The sequence below is a fragment of the Garra rufa genome, chromosome 6 (assembly GCF_049309525.1).
Source record: "Garra rufa chromosome 6, GarRuf1.0, whole genome shotgun sequence".
Lineage (NCBI taxonomy): Eukaryota > Metazoa > Chordata > Actinopteri > Cypriniformes > Cyprinidae > Garra > Garra rufa.
In genome coordinates, this window is record NC_133366.1 from 31897802 (window position 1) to 31922435 (window position 24634).

The 24634-nt window shown below is 37.2% G+C and overlaps 1 protein-coding gene across 1 annotated transcript in view; it reads left to right on the forward strand.

Annotated features, from left to right (window-relative positions):
* cntln (centlein, centrosomal protein) overlaps window positions 1-24634 on the forward strand; it is a 58099-nt gene that overhangs the window by 19864 nt on the left and 13601 nt on the right. Inside the window, exons 2-8 of the mRNA XM_073842632.1 lie at window positions 1675-1769; window positions 7855-8336; window positions 9329-9404; window positions 11454-11529; window positions 12942-13159; window positions 20193-20354; window positions 22980-23077. Coding sequence (XP_073698733.1) covers window positions 1675-1769; window positions 7855-8336; window positions 9329-9404; window positions 11454-11529; window positions 12942-13159; window positions 20193-20354; window positions 22980-23077 — 1207 coding nt within the window. The remainder of the gene's footprint in view (window positions 1-1674; window positions 1770-7854; window positions 8337-9328; window positions 9405-11453; window positions 11530-12941; window positions 13160-20192; window positions 20355-22979; window positions 23078-24634) is intronic.

The window sequence follows — 24634 nt, forward strand, 5'->3', positions numbered from 1 at the left end:
CACAAAAGCTCGCTTGGCCTTTGCAAATGCTCATATGGAAAAAGAAGACGACTTCTGGTCTTCTGTTTTATGGTCAGATGAAACAAAAATTGAATTGTTTGGCCACAATGATGTCCCCACTGTCAAACATGGTGGTGGGAACCTAATGTTTTTTGAGGGTGTTTTTCAGCCGGTGGATCAGGGAACCTAATCACAGTAAACGGCACCATGAAATGGAGCAATACATCAAAATTCTCAACAACAACATCTGGCAGTCTGCAGAGAAACTTGGCCTTGGGCACCAGTGGACATTTCAGTACGACAACGACTCAAAACACACAGCAAAAGTGGTGAAGAAATGGTTAGCAGACAAAAACATTAACGTTTTGCAGTGGCCCAGACGGAGTCCTGACTTAAATCCAATTGAGAATCTGTGGTGGGACCTAAAGATCAGGGTGATGGCAAGGAGACCCTCCAACCTGAAAGAGTTGGAGCTCATTGCTAAAGATGAATGGTCAAAAATACCAGTGGAGACATGCAAAAAGCTGGTCTGCAATTATAGGAAGCATTTATTTGCTTTAATAGCCAATAAAGGCTTTTCTATTGAATATTGAGAAGGGTATGAATAATTGCCGCTTTTTGTTAAAATGTAAATAAATGATGAGTAATATGTGTGTGTATTTATATATACATAATAAATCTACACAGTACACACACATTTAGTATGCAAACATAAACTTTTTGAATCGATTAATCGCGACTAATCATTTTGCAGCTCTAATTGATTGTATTTTTGTATTTCCACACACTGTATAATTTTATGAGTCCTTCTAGACTGGCAGTGAAAATAGTGAGACCTATGTTAAGCTTTAGTTTTGGAACACAGCACTACACTATTAAAAATATAATAATAATAATAAAATATATTTTATTAAATTATATATTTTTCTATGTTATTTCTGATATTAGCAATAACAGGTATTGGTTTCTTAAAATGTCCTACTGGTATGACCATGCTCAAATAAGTGTGTGTGTGTGTGTGTGTGTGTGTGTGTGTGTGTGTGTGTGTGTGTGTGTGTGTGTGTGTGTGTGTGTGTGTGTGTGTGCGTGCATGCATGCACATGTGAATAGGTGAATAGTTGTTGTTGTTGTTGTTGTTGTTGTTTTTTTTGCAAGGGTGTGCATGAGGCTACAGAGAAAGACAGGTCTGTGACTCACTAGAATTTCAGCCTTGCTTCTGTCCAAAGGTCAGCTCAGAAAAAAAATGACTGTAAATATTTCACAACATTTTCATTCGACAAATGAGAATCCACATTCACCATGAAACTTTTATTAACCCGAGGCGGCAGAAAGTTCTGCTCTCCAAATGTGTTTATTTTCCCCTCTTTAAACAAGCATAGTAACAAAGTTCTTGCCATGAAGTCAAAAACACAAACTCCATCATACATTGACAATTACACTTAAAATTAATTTGTATTACTCTACAATAACCTGCAAGATTGCTTCAGGTCAGAAGGTTTTGATTTGTGGTTACGAGTCCCTTTTCTAAGTCTGTCCATTAAAGGCCTCTTTATGAGCTCAATCTGTTGAATAGACCTTTTGAAAAGACAAGAAATTATGTGTCATTAATGATAATTGATTTGAATAGGGAAAGTGGCTGTCAAGTGACAGTATGGGTTTTTATTCTTTCACCAGAGCTTCTGTTTCGGGAAGTGCCGGAGGACGAGGTCAGAAGGAGCAGCACCCCCATCAAGACAACTGCCAGAAGAGTGGAACAGACTTTTAAGAAGGTACCAGTCATTGGCTGTTCAACCAATTTTGTGAAGAATAATGATCTAAGGTCACAGTTCCTTGCATCATGCGCAGAGCCACAGACTATTGCCAGACATAAAATGTATTAAAAAAAAAATCAGTGGTAACAGTTTCTAACAAAAAAAATCAGTTTGCTAACGTTAATCAATACATAAGCATCATGAATACTAATTTAAACATTTTTAACAGTAATTTTAACTAAAGTAAGCATTTGACCTCTGAAAGGCAGATGTGATGTGTGATGTCTAATTAATCTTTCAAATGTTCAAAATATACATTATATACATGTCATATACTTGGACAGGCATGTCATATACTTGGACAGGTTTTATCGACTACATAAAACCCTACTCAATTATAGCTATACATATAAGCAACTCAGTTATCTATGTTTATTGTTAATTCATGTTTGTTTATGATACATTTACTAGTATAAATGTATACAATTTGAACTGCTAAAAATCAGTTAGCATATGTAATAGGGGCATAACGGTTCACAAAATTCACGGTTCGGTTCGGTTCGGTTCGGTTCGATACAGCAAAAAGAAAGAAATGCCAGAGAAGTTTTTCCTTTAATTCTTTTCCATTTTTTAAATTAAAACTTACATCATAAACATCTTAGATCAGTGGCAGTAGTTGGATTTCATTTATCACGTGAGGAGAGTGAGTCGAGCTGACGAGTAAGGTGAGAAAGACAAGAAGTTGGTGAAGGATTTAGTTTTGAAACAAAATACAAAACCGCCTGCTTTAAAAATATTTTAGTCCTTGGAAGGTCTTTTGACTTTTGCCATTTATCTAAGATGATTATTTGGAAACATTTATTTCTTATTTATTAGGTTCCACCAATTTTCAGTGTTTTATATTTAAACTTTGTCTAAGTTATTTATTTTATATCAGGCCTATAGCATGGTGTAGGCTGTTTGTTGTCAATTCAATCAATTGACACCGAATTGACACTAAATCGTAAAAGTTAAAATAAAATGCATTCACAAGCTATTTAAAAGCGAATAAAAGTGAGGAAAAGAGGGAAAACTTTAATGAACTAACTCACGTCACAACCATACTAGAGTAGTGTGTTTTTCTTTGGGGCTGGCAAGAGTTTGTAATGCGTACCGAACTAAAAGCCTCGTACCGAATGGTTCAATACGAATATATGTATCGTTACACCCCCAATATGTATAAATTAACATTAACATATATAAAATTCTGTAAACATACTGTTAGTTCATAGGGATTACTGCATAAACAATCTGGTTGCTAAAGATCCAGTCTGACATAACGCAAATGCTATAACAAACTATGCTAATATACACCGATCAGGCATAACATTATGACCCCCTTTCTAATATTGTGTTGGTTGTTTTACTGCCAAAACAGCCCTGACCCATCGAGGCATGGACTACACTAGACCCCTGAAGGTGTGATGTGGTATCTGGCACCAAGATGTTAGCAGCAGATCCTTTAAAGGGAACCCTGCGTATTAAGACTTAAAACTTTGCCCTTTGACTGAAAATTAGCTACTGAAGCACAGCTACTGAACATGCTTACAAATAATGTAAACATGCCGACTCCTGTCATGACGCCACAGCCCCTGAAGAGTTTCTCAGCCCAGATCTCACTCGATATCCAGGTGCGTTTAGACTCTTTGTGGGAAAAAATGATGGTATTTACTTTAAGTGGTTTTTGCCTTCCACCAATCGCCACCAGTAAGCTTATTCAGTAGCTGTGGTCATCGTATCAGTATTTTATTTTCTGAGTTGTGTTGTAGTAGAAATAGCATTGCTCAGTGTCAGCAGCTCACTGAGTACAACCGTTCTACTAATCAAAATATTGGCGCCCTTCATAGTCCAAAATATGTATACAACGATGTGGATTTTTTAAATAACGTAAATCTTTCATGGGTTTTCTACTACATATTTCAGTAAGAGGCATCATTTACATTATATTAAGCCATACAAGTCTTAATACCCAGGGTTCCCTTTAAGTCCTGTAAGTTGCAAGGTGGGGCCTCCATAGATCGGACTTGTTTGTTCAGCACATCCCACAGATGATCGATTGAATTGAGATCTGGGAAATTTGGAGGCCAGGTCAACACCTCAAACTCCTTGTTGTGCTCTTCAAACAATTCCTGAACCAGGGCGCATTATCCTGCTGAAAGAGGCCACAGCCACCAGGAAATAGTGTTTCCATGAAAGGGTGTACATGGTCTGAAACGATGCTTAGGTAGATTGTACATGTCAAAGTAACATCCACATGGATTGCAGGACCCAAGGTTTCCCACCTTGCCCAAAGCATCACACTGTCTCTGCCGGATTGTAGTCTTCTTCCATTGCTCTGTGGTCCAGTTCTGATGCTTACATGCACACTGTTGGCGCTTTCGGCGGTGGACAAGCATGGGGCTATGCAGCCTCATATGCAACAATTTGTGATGCTCTGTGTATTCTGATACCTTTCTATCAGAACCAACATTAATATCTTAAGCAATTTGAGCTACTGTAGCTTGCCTGTTGGATCGGTCAACACAGGCCAGACTTCGATACACATATGCTTTAATGAGTCTTGGCTGTCCATGACCCTGTTGACGGTTTACCAGTTTTCCTTCCTTGGACCACTTTTTATAGATACTCACCACTGCGGACCGGGAACACCCCACAAGAGCTACAGTGTTGGAGATGCTCAAACCCAGTCGTCTACCCATCACAATTTGGCTGTTGTCAAACATGCTCAAATCCTTATGTGTGCTCATTTTTCCTGCTTATAACACAACTTTGAGGACAAAATGTTCACTTGCTGCCTAATATATCCCACCCATTAAACAGGTGCCATGATGAAGAGATAGTCAGTGTCATTCGCTTCACCTGTAAATGGTCATAATGTTATGCCTGATTAGTGTATACTTATTGTGCACTGTAATACTACAAAATGACCCTTGTCTTCATACAGAAATTTCTGATTGCCAGAAAGTGATGCATCTTTTATGAATCGTTAAAATTTTGGTGTCAGGATTCCATGAGCCTGGAGAATAGAAGTGTGTAGAAGTGTGTTTTTAAAATCTTAAATGTGTTATATAAATAACTGTGCTCATAAACTGCTGTTAGTACACAGTGAGGGAAAAATTTGATCCCCTACTGATTTTGTTCATTTGCCCACTGACAAAGAAATTATCAGTCTATAATTGTAATGGTAGGTTTATTTGAACAGTGAGAGACAGAATACTAAAAAGAAAAATCCAGAAAAAAAAGCATTTCAAAAAAGTTATAAATTAATTTGCATTTTAATTAGTTAAATAAGTATTTGACCCCTTTGCAAAACATGACTTAGTACTTGGTGCCAAAACCCTTGTTGGCAATCACAGAGGTGAGATATTTTTTGTAGTTGGCCACCAGGTTTGCACACATCTCAGGAGGGATTTTGTCCCACTCCTCTTTGCAGATCCTCTCCAAGTCATTAAGGTCTTGGGGCTGATGTTTGGCAACTCAAACCTTCAGCTCCCCCCATATATTTTCTATGGGATTAAGGTCTGGAAACTGGATAGGCCACTCCAGGACCTTAATGTTCTTCTTCTTGAGCCACTCCTTTGTTGCCTTGGCTGTGTGTTTTGGGTCATTGTCATGTTGGAATACCCATCCATGATCTATTTTCAATGCCCTGGCTGAGGGAAAGAGGTACTCACCCAAGATTTGATGGTACATGGTCCCGTCCGTCATCCCTTTAATGTGGAGCAGAAAAACACCCCCAAAGCATAATGTTCCCACCTCCATGTTTGATTTTGGGGATGGTGTTCTTGGGGTCATAAGTAGCATCCTCCTCCTGCAAACATGGCGAGATGGGTTGATGCCAAAGAGCAAAATTTTGGTCCCATCTGACCACAACACTTTCACCCAGTTCTCCTCTGAATCATTCAGATGTTCATTGGCAAACTTCAGACGGGCATGTACATACTTTCTTGAGCAGGGGGACGTTGCAGGTGCTGCAGGATTTCAATCCTTCACGGCGTAGTGTGTTACCAATTGTTTTCTTGGTGACTATTGTGCCAGCTGCCTTGAGATCATTGATAAGATCCTCCTGTGTAGTTCTGAGCTGATTCCTCATCGTTCTCATGATCACTGAAACTCCATGAGGTGAGGTCTTGCATCAAGCCCCAGACCGAGGGAGATTGACAGTTATTTTGTGTTTCTTCCATTTGCGAATAATCACACCAACTGTTGTCCCCTTCTCACCAAGCTGCTTGGTGATGGTCTTGTAGCCCATTCCAGCCTTGTGTAGGTCTACAATCTTGTCCCTGACATCCTTGGGCAGCTCTTTGGTCTTGGCCATAGTGGGGAGTTTGGAATCTGATCGATTGATTGCTTCTGTGGACAGGTGTCTTTTATACAGGTAACAAGCTGAGATTAGAAGCACTCCCTTTAGAAGAGTGCTTTTAATCTCAGCTCGTTACCTGTATAAAAGACACCTTGGGAGCCAGAAATCTTGTTAATTGATAGGGGACTTCTCTATATCTATTATACTTATTTCACTCATTAAAATGCAAATCAGTTTATAACTTTTTTGAAATGCGTTTTTCCAGATTTTTTTTTTGTTATTATTCTGTCTCTCACTGTTAAAATAAACCTACCATTAAAATTATAGACTAATAATTTCTTTGTCAGTGGGCAAACGTACAAAATTAGCAGGGTATTAAATTATTTTTTCCCTCACTGTAGTAATATAATAGTTAAGTATAGATAGTGGTCTTCAATGAAAAAGGAGAAGCGGATTGTTGACAAATTAAACTATATTATAAAGTGTACACACATGTCCTTTGTGTTTTCCTAAGCACTTTACAAGAAAAATATGTGTGTACAGTATATTGGCCAAAAGTGAATTTATACATCTGTAGAGTGTTGGTAGTAATGCCACCTGAAGGAGGAACAAGTGCAATCAAACAAACAAACAAAAAAGTAATATTTAGAATTATTTAGAGATTTTAAATTCTAATTTCGTTTTCGGTGTGTCCTGTATTATTGGTTCTGATTTTAGGCAAGAATTTTATTTTGGTACATAACTATTCAAAACTAATGCAAGTAGGTCACATGCAGAGCTCAGTGGTCTAAAACTAGATGGAGGTCATGCAAAGTAAAAGTTTATAACAATGGGTGTGCTCAGGGAAAAAAAAACCCTAATGTGCTAAAGTAAAGCAGCGGTAAAAGCCACCTGTCTTCCTGTAGTACGGATCGCTCATTTAAGCCCTCAACAGCACAGAAAACACCCTTAAGACTCATTTGAATGAAACTAAACTGCTCTGTTTGCATTCGCTGACTCTGCTGGTGTTTGACATCGGGCCCTTCACTCATTTAACACAGGCAAATCATTTGTCATTAGTATTTAGCTTGAGCAAATCAAGCTCACACTCTATTCAAAAGCACTTGACTTCCCCTAAAGCAACATTTAGCTTGGTTCTTGCTGGAGGGGCTGGTAAGGACTTGGGGAACATTCTGAGCAGAGGAATGAAATGGTTTGTGGAATAATTCGGAGCAGATGATGGCATTGTGAGCGGTGCCAGCAGCTGCCATATGGTCGTGTAATGGGGGCTGTCATCGCCTTTATTACCGAATGACAAGCACCATGTTAAACTTAATAACCCACAGGGGCAGACTGCTGTTTATGTGCTCCTGCAAACGCATTATAAATGAAATAATTTTTGATGGAGTTGTGGGAGGGGGGGGGGGGGTGAGTCGTTGTCAGCCAGCCGTAAAGGGGCCTAATGTTGTTTGAAAGGTGGTGTGCTGCGGCAGTACGGCTGCGAGAGTGCTAAATAAAAGGCAGCGATTTGCCTGGGGGTATACACCCAGCAGGCATCCCCTCCTCTCTTTCACACCCTCCACCAGGATTTGACAAGCTGCCTAAATGGCCCTCTTTTATGTTTAGCCATGAGTAACAAATTTGGGGGGAATCACAGAGTGCCTGCATGCCTGCCCCAGAACGGACCCTCTCCATAAAGGCCAAATGAGAGTTTAAAGCGTAAACGTCTCGAAAAGATGAGGTGATAATTTGCTGTGCACGTGCCTCTGTGTACTTCCACAGATAGAGCAGTTACAAAGTCAAATGGTCTTTCTGGAGAGCGAGATCATGCGCTTGCGAGAAGACAACCGGGTGCTACAGGAAGCGAACAGAGCGCTGGTTGGAGAGCGAGGTGATCTGCAGGCCAGAGTTCAACTTCTGCATGAACATAAAGAGGCGGCAGAGGCACAGGCCAAAGAAGAACAGGACCGACTGCTTGCCCAGATGCAGAGCTTTGAGAGACAGGCAAAGGAGGCCATCAAAGCTGCCGCCCAGGCCAGACACAGACTACTTAAGCTCCGCCAGGAACTGGGAGTCCTTCGAGCAGAGAGAGATTTCCATCGGTCCGCAGCTAAATGCAGGGCGAAAGCCGCCACGCTGACAAACAACAAGATCAGGTCCAAAACACCCTGGGTCGACGCCTCCAGCAGAACACGCATGCGCTCGACACTGAACAGGATGGACAGTCCCGCCAAGGACGACTGGGAGGACATGAGCGCAGACAGGTACTTCCCCCACCTTTCACTATCCCTGTCTCTTTCTCGCTTTCCATCTCTCACACTCTCATTATTTTTCTGACTGTAGGGACAGCACGCATATGCAAAAACACAAGCAAACGGGTGATTGAATCCCAGCTTCTGTCTAGTTGGTATTCAAAAGAGAAAAAAAGAGCAAGAGGGGGGCAGAAAGAGGGAAAAAAAATCAGATCCTTTGAATTATCCTGGGATGTCTTGCTAGGAGCTTATTGACTGAAATTTGCATGTAGAATTAGCCACCTCTGAGCAGCCGAGTTGAACCGGCGCCAGGAAGCACCTGAACCCGCCCGCAGCACCTCACTTTCTGCCCAATGCCATTTTCCCGACGTCATGAGCCCCGAAATTGACAGTTTGGCAGGTTAATTTAATTTGTGATTCCTTTGCATATTCATCCCTGACAGAGGAGGAGTCCCAGGCAAATCCTGGCCAATCAACTGAGTTTTCCTATGACACTCTTATTCAGCTATGGTCCCAGCATCTCCCTTCTCTCCTCCTCTTTCTATATTTTCTCTAATTTAACAGGATAAATTTTAAATGACTCTGTTCGGCTCTCTACCAGATGTCTACAAGCTGTTTAACATCCTCTGAAATCTTCCGTAATTATTTCATGAAAGTTTTATGTCACCTCCTGCATCAGAGTTTATGGCATGATGGATGGTATGATGATTTCCAATGATACCAGTTCAGATTTATTTCACCCAAATGCACCACTACTAACAGAACAGCATGCTGGAAGCTTTCCAAATCTGTCTCCAAGAGGCTCTTGTATGAGATGCCGCAGCATTTAGAGTGTCCCAACTGTGCCTCAGCAGTTTCAGTTACACACCACACATGGGTGTTTAAGTTTCTGGGTTGTCTGCTTTTCAGCTAATTAACCAGTCTCATATGGATGCTATAGAATTTCTCAAAGTAGTCCCAAATATCTCTTTATCTTGGTAAATAAGTCAACTTTATCTCCACAGTGACAGTGAAGAGTTCTCTGACAGCCTGGAAAGTCGATACTCTGCTCAGACTCGCCAAGCTTATAGGAAAACTAAGGTTTGTTACACAAAATGTTTATTTTTAGGACCTTGCTATATTCTCTTCTTTTCTGTTGTATATATATATGTAATATTACATTATGTAATTTCTGTACACCTAATTTCATGAAACAAAACTGCAAAAATAATGGAAAAAGGTTTCAATAACACTTTATTTAGTGGTCCTTGCTATATGTTACATGTACTTACTGTAGTAATAACAGTAGGCTATGCATAATTATAAGCAACTCACCCTAAACCAAATTCCAACCCTAATACTATAGTAGGTACATTTTGTTAATTAATAGTACTCACTTCTTATTTGTATAATTACACTGTAACAAGGACAGCTTGAAGTAAAATATAACTGAAATTTCCTGAAAATGTCCTTTGCCTGCCATTGGTCGTCCAAACAGACTGCATCCTGCAACCTAGTCTGTATCTGAAATCACATAATTTCCTACTATACTGTAGGCAAAAAAAACAGTATGGGATAACCCAGTGTTTTCGGCAAAACTCTTAAGTGTGCATTCAGTGGACACTTTACTGTCACATGAGACCATGAAAGAGGATTTGTAAATGGCAGTAAATTGATGCAACGGACACTGGTAAGTTACTTGACAATGACAACATGACAAATGTAGTACGTCTGGATTACATTCATACAGCCTATTTCCTGTGTAGTATAACTAACCGTTCTTTAAAAGTGGCTAAGTAATTACTTAAAAATATTTATTCAGATTTTAGATGCAGCCCAAGTTTCAGTCTATTTAGCTTCTCGATCTAGTCAGATCTAATGTGATTGGCTGGCTTTACAAGGCTTCTTAAAGAACAGGAGGTTTTTTTTTTGGTCATCCGGAAACAAAATCATATTTACAAGCTACTGTGTTAATAACGGGACTGTAAAGAGATACAAGGAAAAGAAATGGGATTAATTATTTTACGAGTGGAAATAATTTTTAAAAATTAGCAAAAACAGAGCATGACAATTACTTAAAATGTTTCTAAAACTATGCCTAAAAGACCTTAGACTAGCACCTATTTAAGCAAATGCATGTACATATATGCAGGTATGTATATTGTTTTGAGGATATGTACTTCGATATTCACTTAGGCTTAAAAAGATTAGTGGGTTTTTTATGGTAGGTGCCATTTTAAATGTAGTATAATGAAATTACCCCACCCTTAACCAGTAAGCACGAACAATATAAACTGTGGTCAATTTGTCTGCCGCTTTAAATGCTTAAGCTTTTTAAAGTCAGGATGAATTTTGGTCAATGTTTTATTGTTCATCAGCTGGAAAGAATAATTCTTAAAGTGATTCAAAGCAGAAAGCTTTGGTATGAAGTCTTTATGTGACTTCTACTCAAAGATTGGGCCTAACCGCATGTAATTGTTTGAGGCAATGTTGTCCTCAGAGCCTACGTTTAAACACTTTTGAACAGAATCAATCTACAAATAGCTTATTTATAGTTAAAAAAATTACGCTCTTCACCTTGAAATTGCCTCTTTTCATTTGCGAAGTGAAGAGTTCAAAAAAACATTTTCTTCTTGACTTTAAGCAGCTGTGTCGATTGGGAGATGTGTATCAGAGGTGTCTGTTCCTGTAAAGTGCGATCTCTTCTCGACAGACTCTCAGGGCTCCACTGGCTCTCCCCCATCCCCTCAGGGAACATGGAAGCTCCATATCTTCTCCTCTTTTCGCTTCCTCTCAGCTCTACAGCTGTCAGCCCTCTCTTAGATCCTGCCTGAATGCCTCTGTGTACTCGTCAACCGTGCTGGCTCACATCGGCGTGACAGTGGAGCAGAGCACTGCGCCGCCCGTGTCACACTAAAGAGCTTCTGAATAAATCCGTGATCAAACCCACAGAGAGGAAGAGAGAGACTGATCAAAACCTTTTTAAATAGTGTTCGATACAAACGAGGGGAAAAGCCAAAGCCTCTTTGATGTGACTACAAACGCTTCCTCTGTGTCACTCTGCCGTGAGCCGCCATGTTACGTTATGTTAAACTGTTACCCCAGCTTTTTGTGTCATATGTTGTGTTTCCACCTCTTCCCTGCTTGCAGGGCGTCAGGTACATGCTGATCTGCCCTGCAGACAGGCCTGGAGAGGAATCTCAAACCCGAAACATCCAATTCCAAGGTAACCTGGTTGACGCAACTGTGCTCAAGCGCTTACATAATGAGTGATTGTTCGCTCTTGATTGCTTGTACAAGCCTTATCCTATAAATTCTTAAAAAACCGAATGGAAAACTGAACCTACTATAAATCTAGAAGTTTCTCTTCAGTTTCATTCTTCAAGCAAAGTATGCAATTTGTAGTTGTTAAGATATTATTGTTTACAAAAAAAGTTGCACAAAAATTCTTGCTGTCTCTTCTGCCCCGCTCCTATGTATCAGTTCATGCAATTCTGTCAGAAATTGACACTGGATGCGTCACATTGTTTCATTAAGTAAAATAAATAAATTGTTTATGTAGTTGTAGTTATCTATAAAAAAGTAGAAAATAAATAATTTTGTCAAAAATTTGATTCAATTTTAGTTACACAATCAAAATCCTACTCCTGATCCTCTTTTTTGAATGCTTATTATTAATACTTTTTATAATGCTTTTATTCAACAAGGATGCATTACATTGATTAAAAGTGACGACTTCTACATGTTACTACTGTATAGAGAGAGAAAGCATGTGACATTGAAGACTGGAGTAATGGCTGCTGAAATATATAAATGTATTAAAACAGTTAACAAATTTGTTTCACTGTATTTTTAATCAAATAATTGCAGTGAATAAAAGACTTATTTCTAAAACATTCCAAATTTAGCATTCCAAATTTAGCTTGTCATTACAGGAATGCATTACATTTTTAAATATATTAACATAACATTTAAAAATTTGTTTTAATCACTTTTAATAATATTTCATATTTTTACTGTTTTCGCTGTTTGATTAAATAAATGCAGCCTTGGTGAGCATTGAAAGAGACTACTCCAAACATTTGAATGGTAGACTAATACTAACGGAAAGCACAAAGCAAGCAAATTTAATTAGAATTGTTTTAAGCAGCAAAAGCACATTAACGTGCCATGATGTCCGTTTTGTAGTATGTTGGGCATGGGAAAACTGCACAATTACAAAATCTGTGGTCCTCTATATTGTATTGTTTATTATTTTGTTATTGAAGACATAACTTCAGATTAACGTTTTGCTGAAGCAAAATCTTCCTTTAGTTTTTTTGTGAAATGAAGACTCAGGGGTTTAACCAGAACGCAATTCTGCATGAAAAGAATTTGAGATATTAAAATAACCTCTAAATAATAGAGTAAAATATATTATTTTGTATAATAATAATATTATTCACCAAAATGATATTATAGCTACAACAGTAACAATAACTTTTTTTTTTTTTTTCAAAATAAAGCAGTGGATATAATATTGTTGTTATGTTGATTTTGTACTGTAAGGTATAATTAAAGTGTTGTTACAACCCTAGTATCCACTGTCAGATTGGAAGAGACTTACAAGTAGTATTGTGTCCTCTTCACCACCCTCAGGTGCCTCCCTGCAGAAGATCAGAAAGAAAAGAATTTCAAAGTCCCATGCTGTTTTGCAACAGCGTCTTCTGTCCCTCCAGCAGCAAGTCACAGCTCTACAGACAGACAAACAAGCGGCACAGCAGCTCGCAGCAGAGCAGAACCACAGACAAGTGCAAACTCAAGTGCAGTTAGACTCCCTTCTCCAGCAACTCAATGCCAGCAAGCAGCTTTCAAAGGTACTGCGGGACCAGAGCCACTCCACAAACACTTTATTCACTCCCAGAGTTTGTGTAGGAATCTTTTATTAATATTGTTCTCAGAAAATAAGAATTCAGTTTTTTGGGGGTGGAAAAGATAACTTTAAGTTACGGTTTAATTTATGACTTTAAACCTAATGCTTTAAGGTGCACAGCTTTTAGGTAATAATTTATTGGTAACACTTTACAATAAGGTTCATTAGTTAACATTAGTTATCTACATAAGTTAACATGAACTAAGAATGAACAATACTTTAACAGCATTTATTTATCTTAGTTAATGTTAATTTCAGCATTTACTAATGCATTATTAAAGGAACACTCCACTTTTTTTGGAAATAGGCTCTTTCTCCAACTCCCCCCGAGTTAATAAGTTGAGTTTTACCGTTTTGAAATCCATTCAGCCGTTCTCCTGTTCTGGCGATATCAATTTTAGCATAGCTTAGCATAGATCATTGAATCCTATTAGACCAATAGCATCACGTTCAATAATGACCAACAAGTTTCGATATTTGTCCTATTTAAAACTTGACTCTTCTGTAGTTATATCGTGTACTAAGACCGGTGGAAATGCAAAGCCTCAATTTTCTAGGCTGATAAGATTAGGAACTACACTCCCATTCCGGCGTAATAGTCAAGGAAGTTTGCTGCTGTAATAAAACTGAAGCAGGAGTAGTAATACCACGCAGCACATGTGCAAATGCTAAACTAGCTGGGAACTCATTTCTGATAATATTCCGCCTGCTTCGGCCATAAAAAACTCGCAGCTTTGCATTTCCACCTCTCTTAGTACACGATATAACTACAGAAGAGTCAAGTTTTAAATAGGACAAATATCGAAACTCGTTGGTCATTTTTGAATGTGATGCTATTGATCTAATAGGATTCAATGATCTATGCTAAGCTATGCTAAAAGTGATATCGCCAGAACAGGAGAACGGCTGAATGGATTTCAAAACGGTAAAAATCAACTCATTAACTCGGGGGGGAGTTGGAGAATGAGCCTATTTCCAAAAAAAGTGGAGTGTTCCTTTAAAATCACAAGTTGTGTTTGTTAATTTAAGTTAATGCATTGAACTAACATGAGCAAACAAAGAATGACTTACTGATTTATTAATGTCAATGTTTATTTAAAAATATTAGTCATTACAGCTTTATCATACTAAATACATATAATGCACACAATCTAGCATACTTGTAGGCTTATTTGATGTTTGTGTTCCAGATGGAAATTCTATGGACTGTAGGAAAGAGAGCCAGAAAGGTTAATTAGTTGAATAGTTGAAAACAATTAGTGTTAATATTTAACAGTGTTGAATTTGTTGTATTAAATGTCACTTAGGGACATTGTTTATATACTATAATATTTACATTTTTAAAACTATGTATTGAAATATTATTAATCATTAACTATTTATTTGTTTATTCTTTTCATTTAGTTTCTAAAATTTTCTTTATTTCCTCCCAATAATATTTTTGTCAATTTAGTCCCTGGAGTCTAAAAATTGTCTGGACATACTTGTATAGTGATGTGTGGAGCCTTAATAATGCTCATACTTACATCAGTTTGTTTTCACATGTACATGCACAGTGCCGTGTGTTGGCTCCAGTTAGACTGTGCAGTTGGAAATGCCAAGCCCATCTGAGATTTGATTAAGACTCTTGAGTGGAATAAGAGGTCAAGATGATCGCCATAGTGTCCATTCCATCTCTCTTTCCAAAACACACCCTGCTGCAATGACACTTTGCGTGTATGTGTGTGTGTGTGTGTGTGTGTGTGTGTGTGTGTGTGTGTGTGTGTGTGTGTTTGCTCATGCGCATATATGACTGTTTGTTTGTTCAACTCAAAATCTTGCATTATTAATGGAGTGGTGAAAGGGCAGCAGGTTGAGTGCCCCTGCACGCTGCCCCCTGCTGCCCTGTAGTGTGATCACCCTCTTTAATTGGCTAGAGGTGGAGTGTCCAGATTTGATCCTTTTGTCTGATTAGGTGATGAAAATCACAGTAGTGTGTGGAACATGACTGTGTGTGTAGTTTGTGTTCATTTGAGAGTTCTGTTGCTTTTTTTCTTTCTTTGGCTTGTGTAAGATTGGTTTTCCGTAAGAAAACTTTACAGGCAATCAACAGACAGACAGAATTCTGTAGAGTAAAGAAAACACCTTGAGAGGAACCAGGCACATCCTTCTCAGCTCACCTTAATTGGTCAAAACAGTTGTTAAACAGTCTGTTATTTGGGTGTTAGTTCACCCAAAATTAGTTTCAGTATTGACTAGGGCTTTAGATTGATTAAAAAATAATTATTTATTTGCACACTTTTTCGTAACATGTCATTTGTAATAATTCAGTTGTTGTGGAAACAACATAAAAAAAAACATGAACAAAAACAACAGCAAAGATTGTACATATTTAATATTTTACATATGTGACCCTGGACCACAAAACCAGTTGTAAGTAGCACAGGTATAATACATTGTATGGGTCAAATTTTTTCTTTTATGCTAAAAATCATTAGGATATTAAGTAAAGCTCATGTTCCATGAAGATAGATTTTTGTAAATTGCCTACCGTAAATATATAAAAACCTAATTTTTGATTAGTAATATGCATTGCTATTAACTTCATTTGGACAAATTTAAAGGTGATTTTCCTAATATTTTGATTTTTTTGCACCCTCAAATTCTAGATTTTCAAATAGTTGCATCTCTGCAAAAGATTGTTCTATCCTAACAAACTATACATCAATGGAAAGCTTACTTATTCAGTTTTTTAAAAAAAACTGTCCATTATGACTGGTTTTGTGGTCCAGGGTCACATATTTGTTTAAAGACTTTTCTTTTCTTTCTTTTTTTCCTTTTTTTTTTTTTTTTTTTTTTTTACTAAGTACTAAGCCACTATCACCAATTCCAATACAAAATTAGGTAACAACATAGATTATGGAACACATTTTACTATTAACTAAGAGTTTTCAATCAATAAACTCATGAAAAGTACTCCCTAATGTAAAGTATTACTCATTATTTTTATTGTTATTGATATTTAAATTTTTGGGAATAAAAGGAGTAATTATAAACCATTAAATAAGCAAAGTATAATTAAAAGCCAGGACTAAATTGCAAATGGTCTGATTGTTTTTGTTTACAATTTATTTAGAATTACAGAACATTGAAAATATTATAACAGCTTTAAGTAACTTAATTTAAATATTTTAAGATACTATAACATTAGCCAAAGGATATCGGGGGAAATTACTTACTCCTAGAATTATTTAAAAAAAAAAAAAAAAAAAAACTGTTAATTTTTTTTTATTATTATTAAACAGGAAATATCACCTAAATTAACATGTTATTTTTCCCAAACCTAGTACTGACAGAAAGATTAGTTGTGTAGTTGATCCATAATGTTTGGGTAGTCTTGTAAGTGCCTGATAAGGTACTGCAGAAAAATGGAAAGGGAAACACATTAGTACGTATTAGAGAGTGAGGCACATATTGATATGATAAGAGTTGATATAAGGTTCCGCCAGTGCTAACTATGGCAGCCAGGGTAAAAGACAGCAGCCCACCATCACGCCATCAGCTGGAATAGTGTGGATTTTAACACTTGGGTGTCAAATTCAGCTCTGCACCTTTGAATGCAAATATACTTGTGTATATTCATGAGTTCACCTAGCCGTATGCTCTTTTATTCTAGATTGATTTATTAAAACGGTGTCTGATCCCACTGCCGAGTAAACCACTCCTCCACCAGCAGATGTTCTATGATGGAAGTCCTATGATAAAAGGAGATGCATTTTGTCCACTAAAATAAACTTTTATATCTAAATAAATGGAAAGTACTTTTGACGTGTTAAAAATAAATAATTTGCGAGAGATTTCAGTAGTGTAATAAAAGCTATTTTAGTCTACGCTTTGTGTGTTATCAGGAAGTCATTGACTTAATGGTTTGGTGAAACACTGATTCATTCAGAAATGGAAAAAACAACTGTGTACTGTATGTCACTCAAAAATTGGTGCTTTTTTTTAAACTAATTTTACTGTATATTATTATCAGGAAATAGACAAAGTAACACAATATTGTGTGTAAAATCTAAGTAACTCAATTTAAATTTATTGGTAATTGAGCTGGTGCAAAAAAAGCGAAAACATATGCAATTGTAAAAGTTGAAATTTGCATTTCTGACAAAATGTAGCCTTTTTTTCTATTGTATAATTGTGTCTGTAATTGTGGTGAACATTTTTATTATCAACCAAGTGCCACACTAAGAATAAGCACATTAATTTTATTCATTTGCAAATTCTGGTGCTTGGTTTTTTTGTTTTGTTTTTTGTCCTCCCCTGTGTGAGTGAGAGTCTGTGTTTCTTCTGTATTAGTGTTCGTGTCGGGTGTCACACTACTCTCAGCTCACATTGATCCCTGTGCCCTTTGTGGTCAGGTATCGATCCTTTATTTTGCTCATTTTAATGTCTCTCTCTCTCTCCTTCTGTCTCTCTCCCTCTCTCTCATTATATTGTCTAGGCAGAAAAGACAAAGCTCCTGTGATAAATGGCCAAGTTCAATTAAACCTACAAGCAGAGTAGTCCTGCTGTACCAGAGTTGAAGTGTCACAGAGCTCCGGTAGTGATCACACGGATGTCATATGCAGTATTAGCAAAGAATGGATCTCTTATTACAGGCTCTGTGATGTATATTAGATGAGTTGAATAGCTTCTCGCTTCCCTATGTGTTAGAACTGCGGTTGATGGTTGTTTTAGCAGCACCTGATATAATGCATCTGCTGTAGTGTGTGTGTGTGTGTGTGTGTGTGTGTGTGTGTGTGTGTGTTCCTTGTTCTCTCTAAGTGGAACACATGCTCAACAGTGAAGTGACACTTTCATCAGTCAATCACAGTGCATATCCCTGAGGAGCTTACAGCCGATGTCTCTCCTTTTTTCTCTCTCACTCCTTCCTTCTTAAATAAAGAATTAACATATATTTTTTTTAATTTTATTAAGTGCCCCAACCACAAGCTGGTGCTATGACACAATAAATGCAGGTGACAAAAGTGCTGTATGTCCTGCATCTGAGCTCATGTTGTGACGGTTGACAGAGGAAGTACACTTGATGTACTTTGACAGGTTAGACACATTCACCTATCTACCCCCACTCAGGTCAGCTTTCTCGTGAAGACTGCTGTCACACCTTTGAGCCGTTCAGATTAATCATGGCGGTGGGATTAATCATAGTGTGGCAGAACCTCTCCTATCACCACGGTGGAGGGACTTGACAGCCTGTTTGACAGGCCGGGCCTGTAATATGCGTAATTTGCAGGTGTAGTCCATGTTCCTCTTTTAGGAAGGGTCGGGATTACCTCAGGATTAGACTTCTCTTCTGACAGCGAGGCTTTCAGAGGCTGTTAGCGCTAAGCCAAACTAACCTCCCCACATCTCGCCCAAGTTCGGTGAGAGAGACGAGTGTGACTGGATTCTAACAAGCTTGACAGTTTAATTTACTGCTCCAGGTGACTGACTGGTCATGGCAGTTCGTAAATCACTGATCTGTAGAAGCCGTCTGCTCAAGCATTCTCCCACAAAAAATTCTAACAAAGGGTTCTTGGGGTCCACGTGCAATTTGTGAGAAAGAGACACTAATGCATTTCACTAAATGCATTTTTAAGATTGTTAACTAATTATTAATATTAATTAAATATGTAAAGCATAATTATTTTTTTGAAACATTTAGCAAATGTTATTACTATTTTAGATATTAATTAATTATGTGTAATGGTTATTTTATATATTACAGAAATTATACAGAATAATACAAATTTTATATTAGTATATTTAGTATATTTTATTTTACTGATAGCCCTAGTTTAATCATTAAGAAATAATCATTTTATCTAAATTTGTATTTATTCTAAATGTTTATACAGCTTACTTAATAATCTTTAGTAAATATTTTCAGAATTTCTTTTGACTTTAGTACAATTGCAATGCATTTATAACTAATTTAGAAATGATTTATAATTGTTTATAAAGATTTAAATATTTTTGTCTCTATGAATGTTTTATTTTTCACAGTATATGTTGTTTACATTAAAATGTATTTTTTTATATTTACACCTTTTAAAAAGGTATACCTTTATTTTTTTTGGAAGTGAATCCCCCACAGGGGTATCATCCTATCTTGGGGTCCTAAAAATTTTAAAACCTGTGCTTAATAGGACAGCTTATAGGAAACCAGAGGATGTGTCTGTATGTAGACATAACGCCACATGATCCTCCAGTGCAGGGTCATTTATAAACCCTCAGTTTACTGGAAACACCATCAGTGCTTCTCAGTATGTTGCCGGCATGTCTTTCATTAGCACAAACCTAAAAAAGAAAGAGAGAGAAAATGCTCTATTAAAAGGTTAGAAACCAGATATCAGCAGTTGCGTGCATGGTGTTTGAGATGTTCCACAAGAAACTGTGTGTGCGTGAGGACGTTTTCCTCCGATTTGCCCCATATTGTATGCTGGGTGCAGTAAGAAATCATTATGTTTGGACAGAGGGTGAAGTATTGCAACTGAGTGTTGTTATAAACTCTGTGGTTTTATTCCCCAAACAGGGCTTTGTGTTATTCACTTAGTTCTATGCAGTAACTGTGTATGTTAGTGAGTGAGAGAGCAATTAGCCCTAGTGCTCAGCTTTCAGCTCTACGCAGTGCTGATAAACTCCCAGAGTGCACTGGGACGCGCCGACAATGGCTCTATTAAGGCTGACAATCAACTGCAAAACGGAGGAATGATCTGCCTCCTTATTAGCATACAGCTTTAATCGGATTTAGGGCTTTAATCACAAACTGCTATGTAGTCCTGAGCCTAAAAAATGCTCCTTAATCATAAAATTCACCAGAAAATGTTTAATCAGACTTTTGCCTTTTTGTCATGCTGCTCACTTAATTGATATTTATCTGCTCCTTTGTTACGCAGCTGTTGTAAGAGCTCCTACATGTGGATTTGTTTATTCGTTGTTTGTGTGTTGGTGAGCAGAAGCAGGCGTGCGAGCTGGCTGGTCTGGAGCAGCAGAAGGCGTCTCTGCAGATGGAGTTGGAGCAGTGGAGACGTATACGGCAACAAACGTCAATGAACCCCCCTGCCGTAGACACGGAGCGCCTGCAGACCCAAGTCAAACAGCTCACTCACAGACTGAAGGTCTCTTACAATTATTTTCATTTCAATAGGTTCAGCTTATAAATTTGATTGATAGATTAAAACAGTAACTTGTGTGGGATGGTTAGCATCAGTACATGAGTACAAAGCATAAATAGACATTGTTCATGACAGTGTATTATGAAATTGCTGTTTTTTCTTTATAAAGGTCTAAACAAAATGGGTCTTTTCATATTTATTATTTACATTTATTTATTTATTTAGCAGTCACATTTATCCAAAGCGATCTATAACAAGCAGTTCATCACAGGCAAACAATATTCACATATAATGTCAGGTTTGTTAGAAAGCAAAATTAGAAAACAAGGTATTTATAATATAATACAATATAATATAAATAAGGAATTACTAACGACGCAGTTGATGAATTATTGACAAATAATGCACACCTGAGGTAACGACATGCAGCAGAGTGGCTGTTACACCTCGGGTGGGTTTTATTTTTCAATAATTCAACTGTCTTAAAATATTTAAAAATGTTAAATAATTTTACTATTTGTTTATGTTTCCTGTGCAGTAGTTTCTCAAACATTTTTAGAGTAAGATAAGAAAATGAACCTGTTGTTGATATTTTACATAAAAACTACATATATTATTAATTAAACATATTATTAAAATTAAATTTTTACTCCTTTACCTTATCCCACCACTTTCCATTCTAGCTTTGTTATGAGTAGTAGACAGGGATTTGCTGAAGCAACACCTAATTGCATTTATACACCCCTTCAGTTACAAGTTATCATACGTTTACTATAAAATGGTTTAACACTTCAGTTAAATAGTTAGATACATGCATATAATTTGTATTATTTATACACTATGTATATTGATACATAGAATCAAGACATGCATGATTTGCTATGTATTTGATGGCTAAAACAAACGAACTAAAAAAGCTGAGACTTGAAACAGAGTTCAAACATGCATTGAAATGTAAAGTTTGAGTTTCTCCATTTGAAGTATGTTTTTTTTTTTTGTTTGTTTTTTTTGTTTTTTTTGTCTTTTCTTTTTCTCCCTATAAACAAGTTTTTGGTCTATAATATCAGCAAATTGAAATATGGGGTCTGGCACTGCTCTTTATATTTCTGTGTTGGTCTCAATGGTAGTGTCATGTTCAAGAGACAGGAGAGTGTGTGTGGGTGTGTGTTATATGCAGTCAGGATGTGTGCTACATAAACGAGTCCTCCATTCCTTTCAACTAAAGACAAGGTGCACATACAAATATCCATCATTCACATGATCACAGGCATCCCACCAACTCAACCTGTCGTCAGAGTTTTCAGAGTTGCGTGTGCCTCTTACCTTGACACACATTCACAGAGGTTGAACAAATGTGCCACTAAATAGATCAAAACCCAGCATAATAAGTAATGCTATAAATGATAGATATATACATTTACAGTGCTACAATACATAATATAAGATTTAGTGACAAATAAGGATGTCTAAGATGATAAAAATGAGAAATGGAAAAAAAATGCAATTGTCGTTTTCTTAAAAATGCAGACATTTTGTATTTTTGTTCTTTTCTATTTTTGAAAAACATTTAATCTATTTTGTACAAAATTTGGATTAATGGCTCTAAACAAATGACACAGAGTATAACCATAAGCACATCATAATCATTTAATTAAAAAATTGAAATTATTTTAGCCTATTTTGTTTTTTTGTGTTTGATTGTTTGCTAATTATGAATTTTTATGTTACTCCATTTGACCAACCTTGCCTTTTCATAAAAAGGTCAGCATATCTAATATCATTTAATATCAAATAAAAAATACTGACCATGGTCTTCAGTCATGTGGTTCTACAGGGGTCCTGTCTGTGATTTTGGTAACACTTTACAATAAGTACATTAGATAACATGAACTAAGAATGAACAATACTTCTATAGCATTTATTAATCTTAGTTAATGTTAATTTTAGCATTTACTAATGCAATATAAAAATCACAAGTTGTGTTTGTTAACATTAGTGAATGCACTGTGATTTAACATGAACTAAGAATGAACGACTTTATTATGAATGACAACTAACATTAACAAAGATGAATGAATACTGTAGTAATGTATTGTTCAATGTTTATTTATGATAGTTTAATACATTAACTAATGTTAACAAATTCCACCTTATTGTAAAGTGTTAATGATTTATTATTGAAACAGAAATTATTATTGCCTGGTTATTATCTTTTTTGTCATGTTAACAGGTTTCCTGTATTTTGCTAATGTTTTTTTTTCTTCAGAGATTACCATTTAATTAATTTATTCTTTTTTAAGAAATAATAATAAAATATATGAAACATTTTACTTTATTACAAACTCTCTGACCGTTACACCACCTAAACATTTATTTACTTTAAAGCCTCACAAAGATATACATATAACTGTACATTCTTTTTTAATTACTTCATAGATCTGAATAAAAAATTTACGTCACATCAACCATATGCCCATACACAAGACATATGTAGATGTGTATATTTCTGTGAAACAGATGTGAAACAGCATCCTCATTAAGCATCCCGATGGCTCAATATTCATAAATGAGTCTTGCACGATGGGATATCAGATGATAGGATAAATGTGTGACTCTTTCTCTCCACAGAATGCCAGCAGTGAGATGAGCAAACACACTGCTGCTAACAAGAGCCTGAGGGCTCAGTTAGATGAAAGAGATCAGACACTGAAGGAACTGCACGAGAGGTAAATGCTCTCTATCCCCTCTCTTGACTGCCTCTCTTTCCTTCTTAGTCTTGAGGTATTCTTACTTCTTCAGCCTCTCTTTCTCTTTCTCATGCTCTGGGTCACATTTGCAGTGTCTGATTCCACCATGTGGCAGACTTCAACACCATTCGTAGATTTTCAAATCCATGAAGCTGGCTGTGTATAGAGATGCATACTAACAGACAGAAAGAGACGGTGAGAGGAGGTGTAATTTCCTTCCCATGTAGTTATGCACTATTGTCATAAGATGTCTTGCCCTGGGCACCGAGTCTGACAGTCTGTTGTGTTAACTGGTTGACTTCACCCTGTCCTTTTTACTTCCTTCCTTTCTTTTGTACGGCGTCACTCATTTCGAGCCATCTCAGTGGGGGGGAAAAAGGCTGTTATAATAAATAAAACATTTAGTGAGGTTTTGCTTGAAATATCTGCAATTAAGGCAAATGCTGTATTTTTTCAAAATTTTTCCTCTCAAGAAAAATTGATCTTGTTTGAAGTGTTCACAGCTCTACTGGAAAACAAAAGTATGGATTGAGAATGACTTTTTTTTCCAAGATGTGCATGCTTAGAAGTGTGTGAATGTCACAGCGTGTGTCCGCAGACACGTAAAACTCAGGGGTTTCATGCCAGTCTGTGACAACATGTGAAATCACAGATGAGGAGTCCCTGTGAGCAGAAGCCGCCTTACGCCACGCAGCTTGTTTAAATGAAATACATGTCTAGACGCTGTAAAAAATACATCTGCTGCACTGCCTTCAAAAAAAGTGAATTTCAAAGCATGCTGCCATGTCCTGAGTCAATATCCGGCGCAGAGGTCTCTGCCTTATTCATAAAGGCCTGCCTTTCATGTGCCGCCTGTTGTCTTTCCATATCATAAATGTATTCATCTCCTTTGTTTTCTACTGCAAACTGCGCATCCATGATCTATGAAAGCACTTACAACTGTATTAGCATCCAAAATGCATTCTGAATTAGCAATCTAGCACCTCAACACCAAAGAGACAAAGCGGAGAGCGCGAAGGAAAGCGTTCAAACGATTTAGCGAGCCAGGCATCCGTAGAGGAGCTGTTTTGAGGCTCACGCCAGTCATCAGTATCACCATCCCGCTATTCTTTTTGGCCGAGCTTACCCCTAAAATAAATGTTATAGATCTAATTGCCATTTGCTCTCTTGAGCTATGGGAAAGATGGAGTGAAGTGGGGGAGGATGAGTGAAGCGTGGCTGTAAGTCAACAGGAGAAACGCTTCGTCCACTCTGCAGCGGGGTCAATATGGGTTTTCTCATTAATGGCTGTTGGGTAACCTGACTCCATTTCCCCAGGCCACCCGGTCTTATTTAATTTAATGTCACTCCAATAAGAAGCTCTCACATTTATTCAGTGCATTTGCTTCAGGCACTCTCTCTCTCTGGAATTTGAGGATATTTATTTAAAAAGGACCTTTACTCATCATTACAGCAGCTCTGGTCAAGGAGGCAGTCCATAAAACAGCCCTCAAATGTTAACATATTCCAACACTTTTATATGTCAGAGATGTGTAG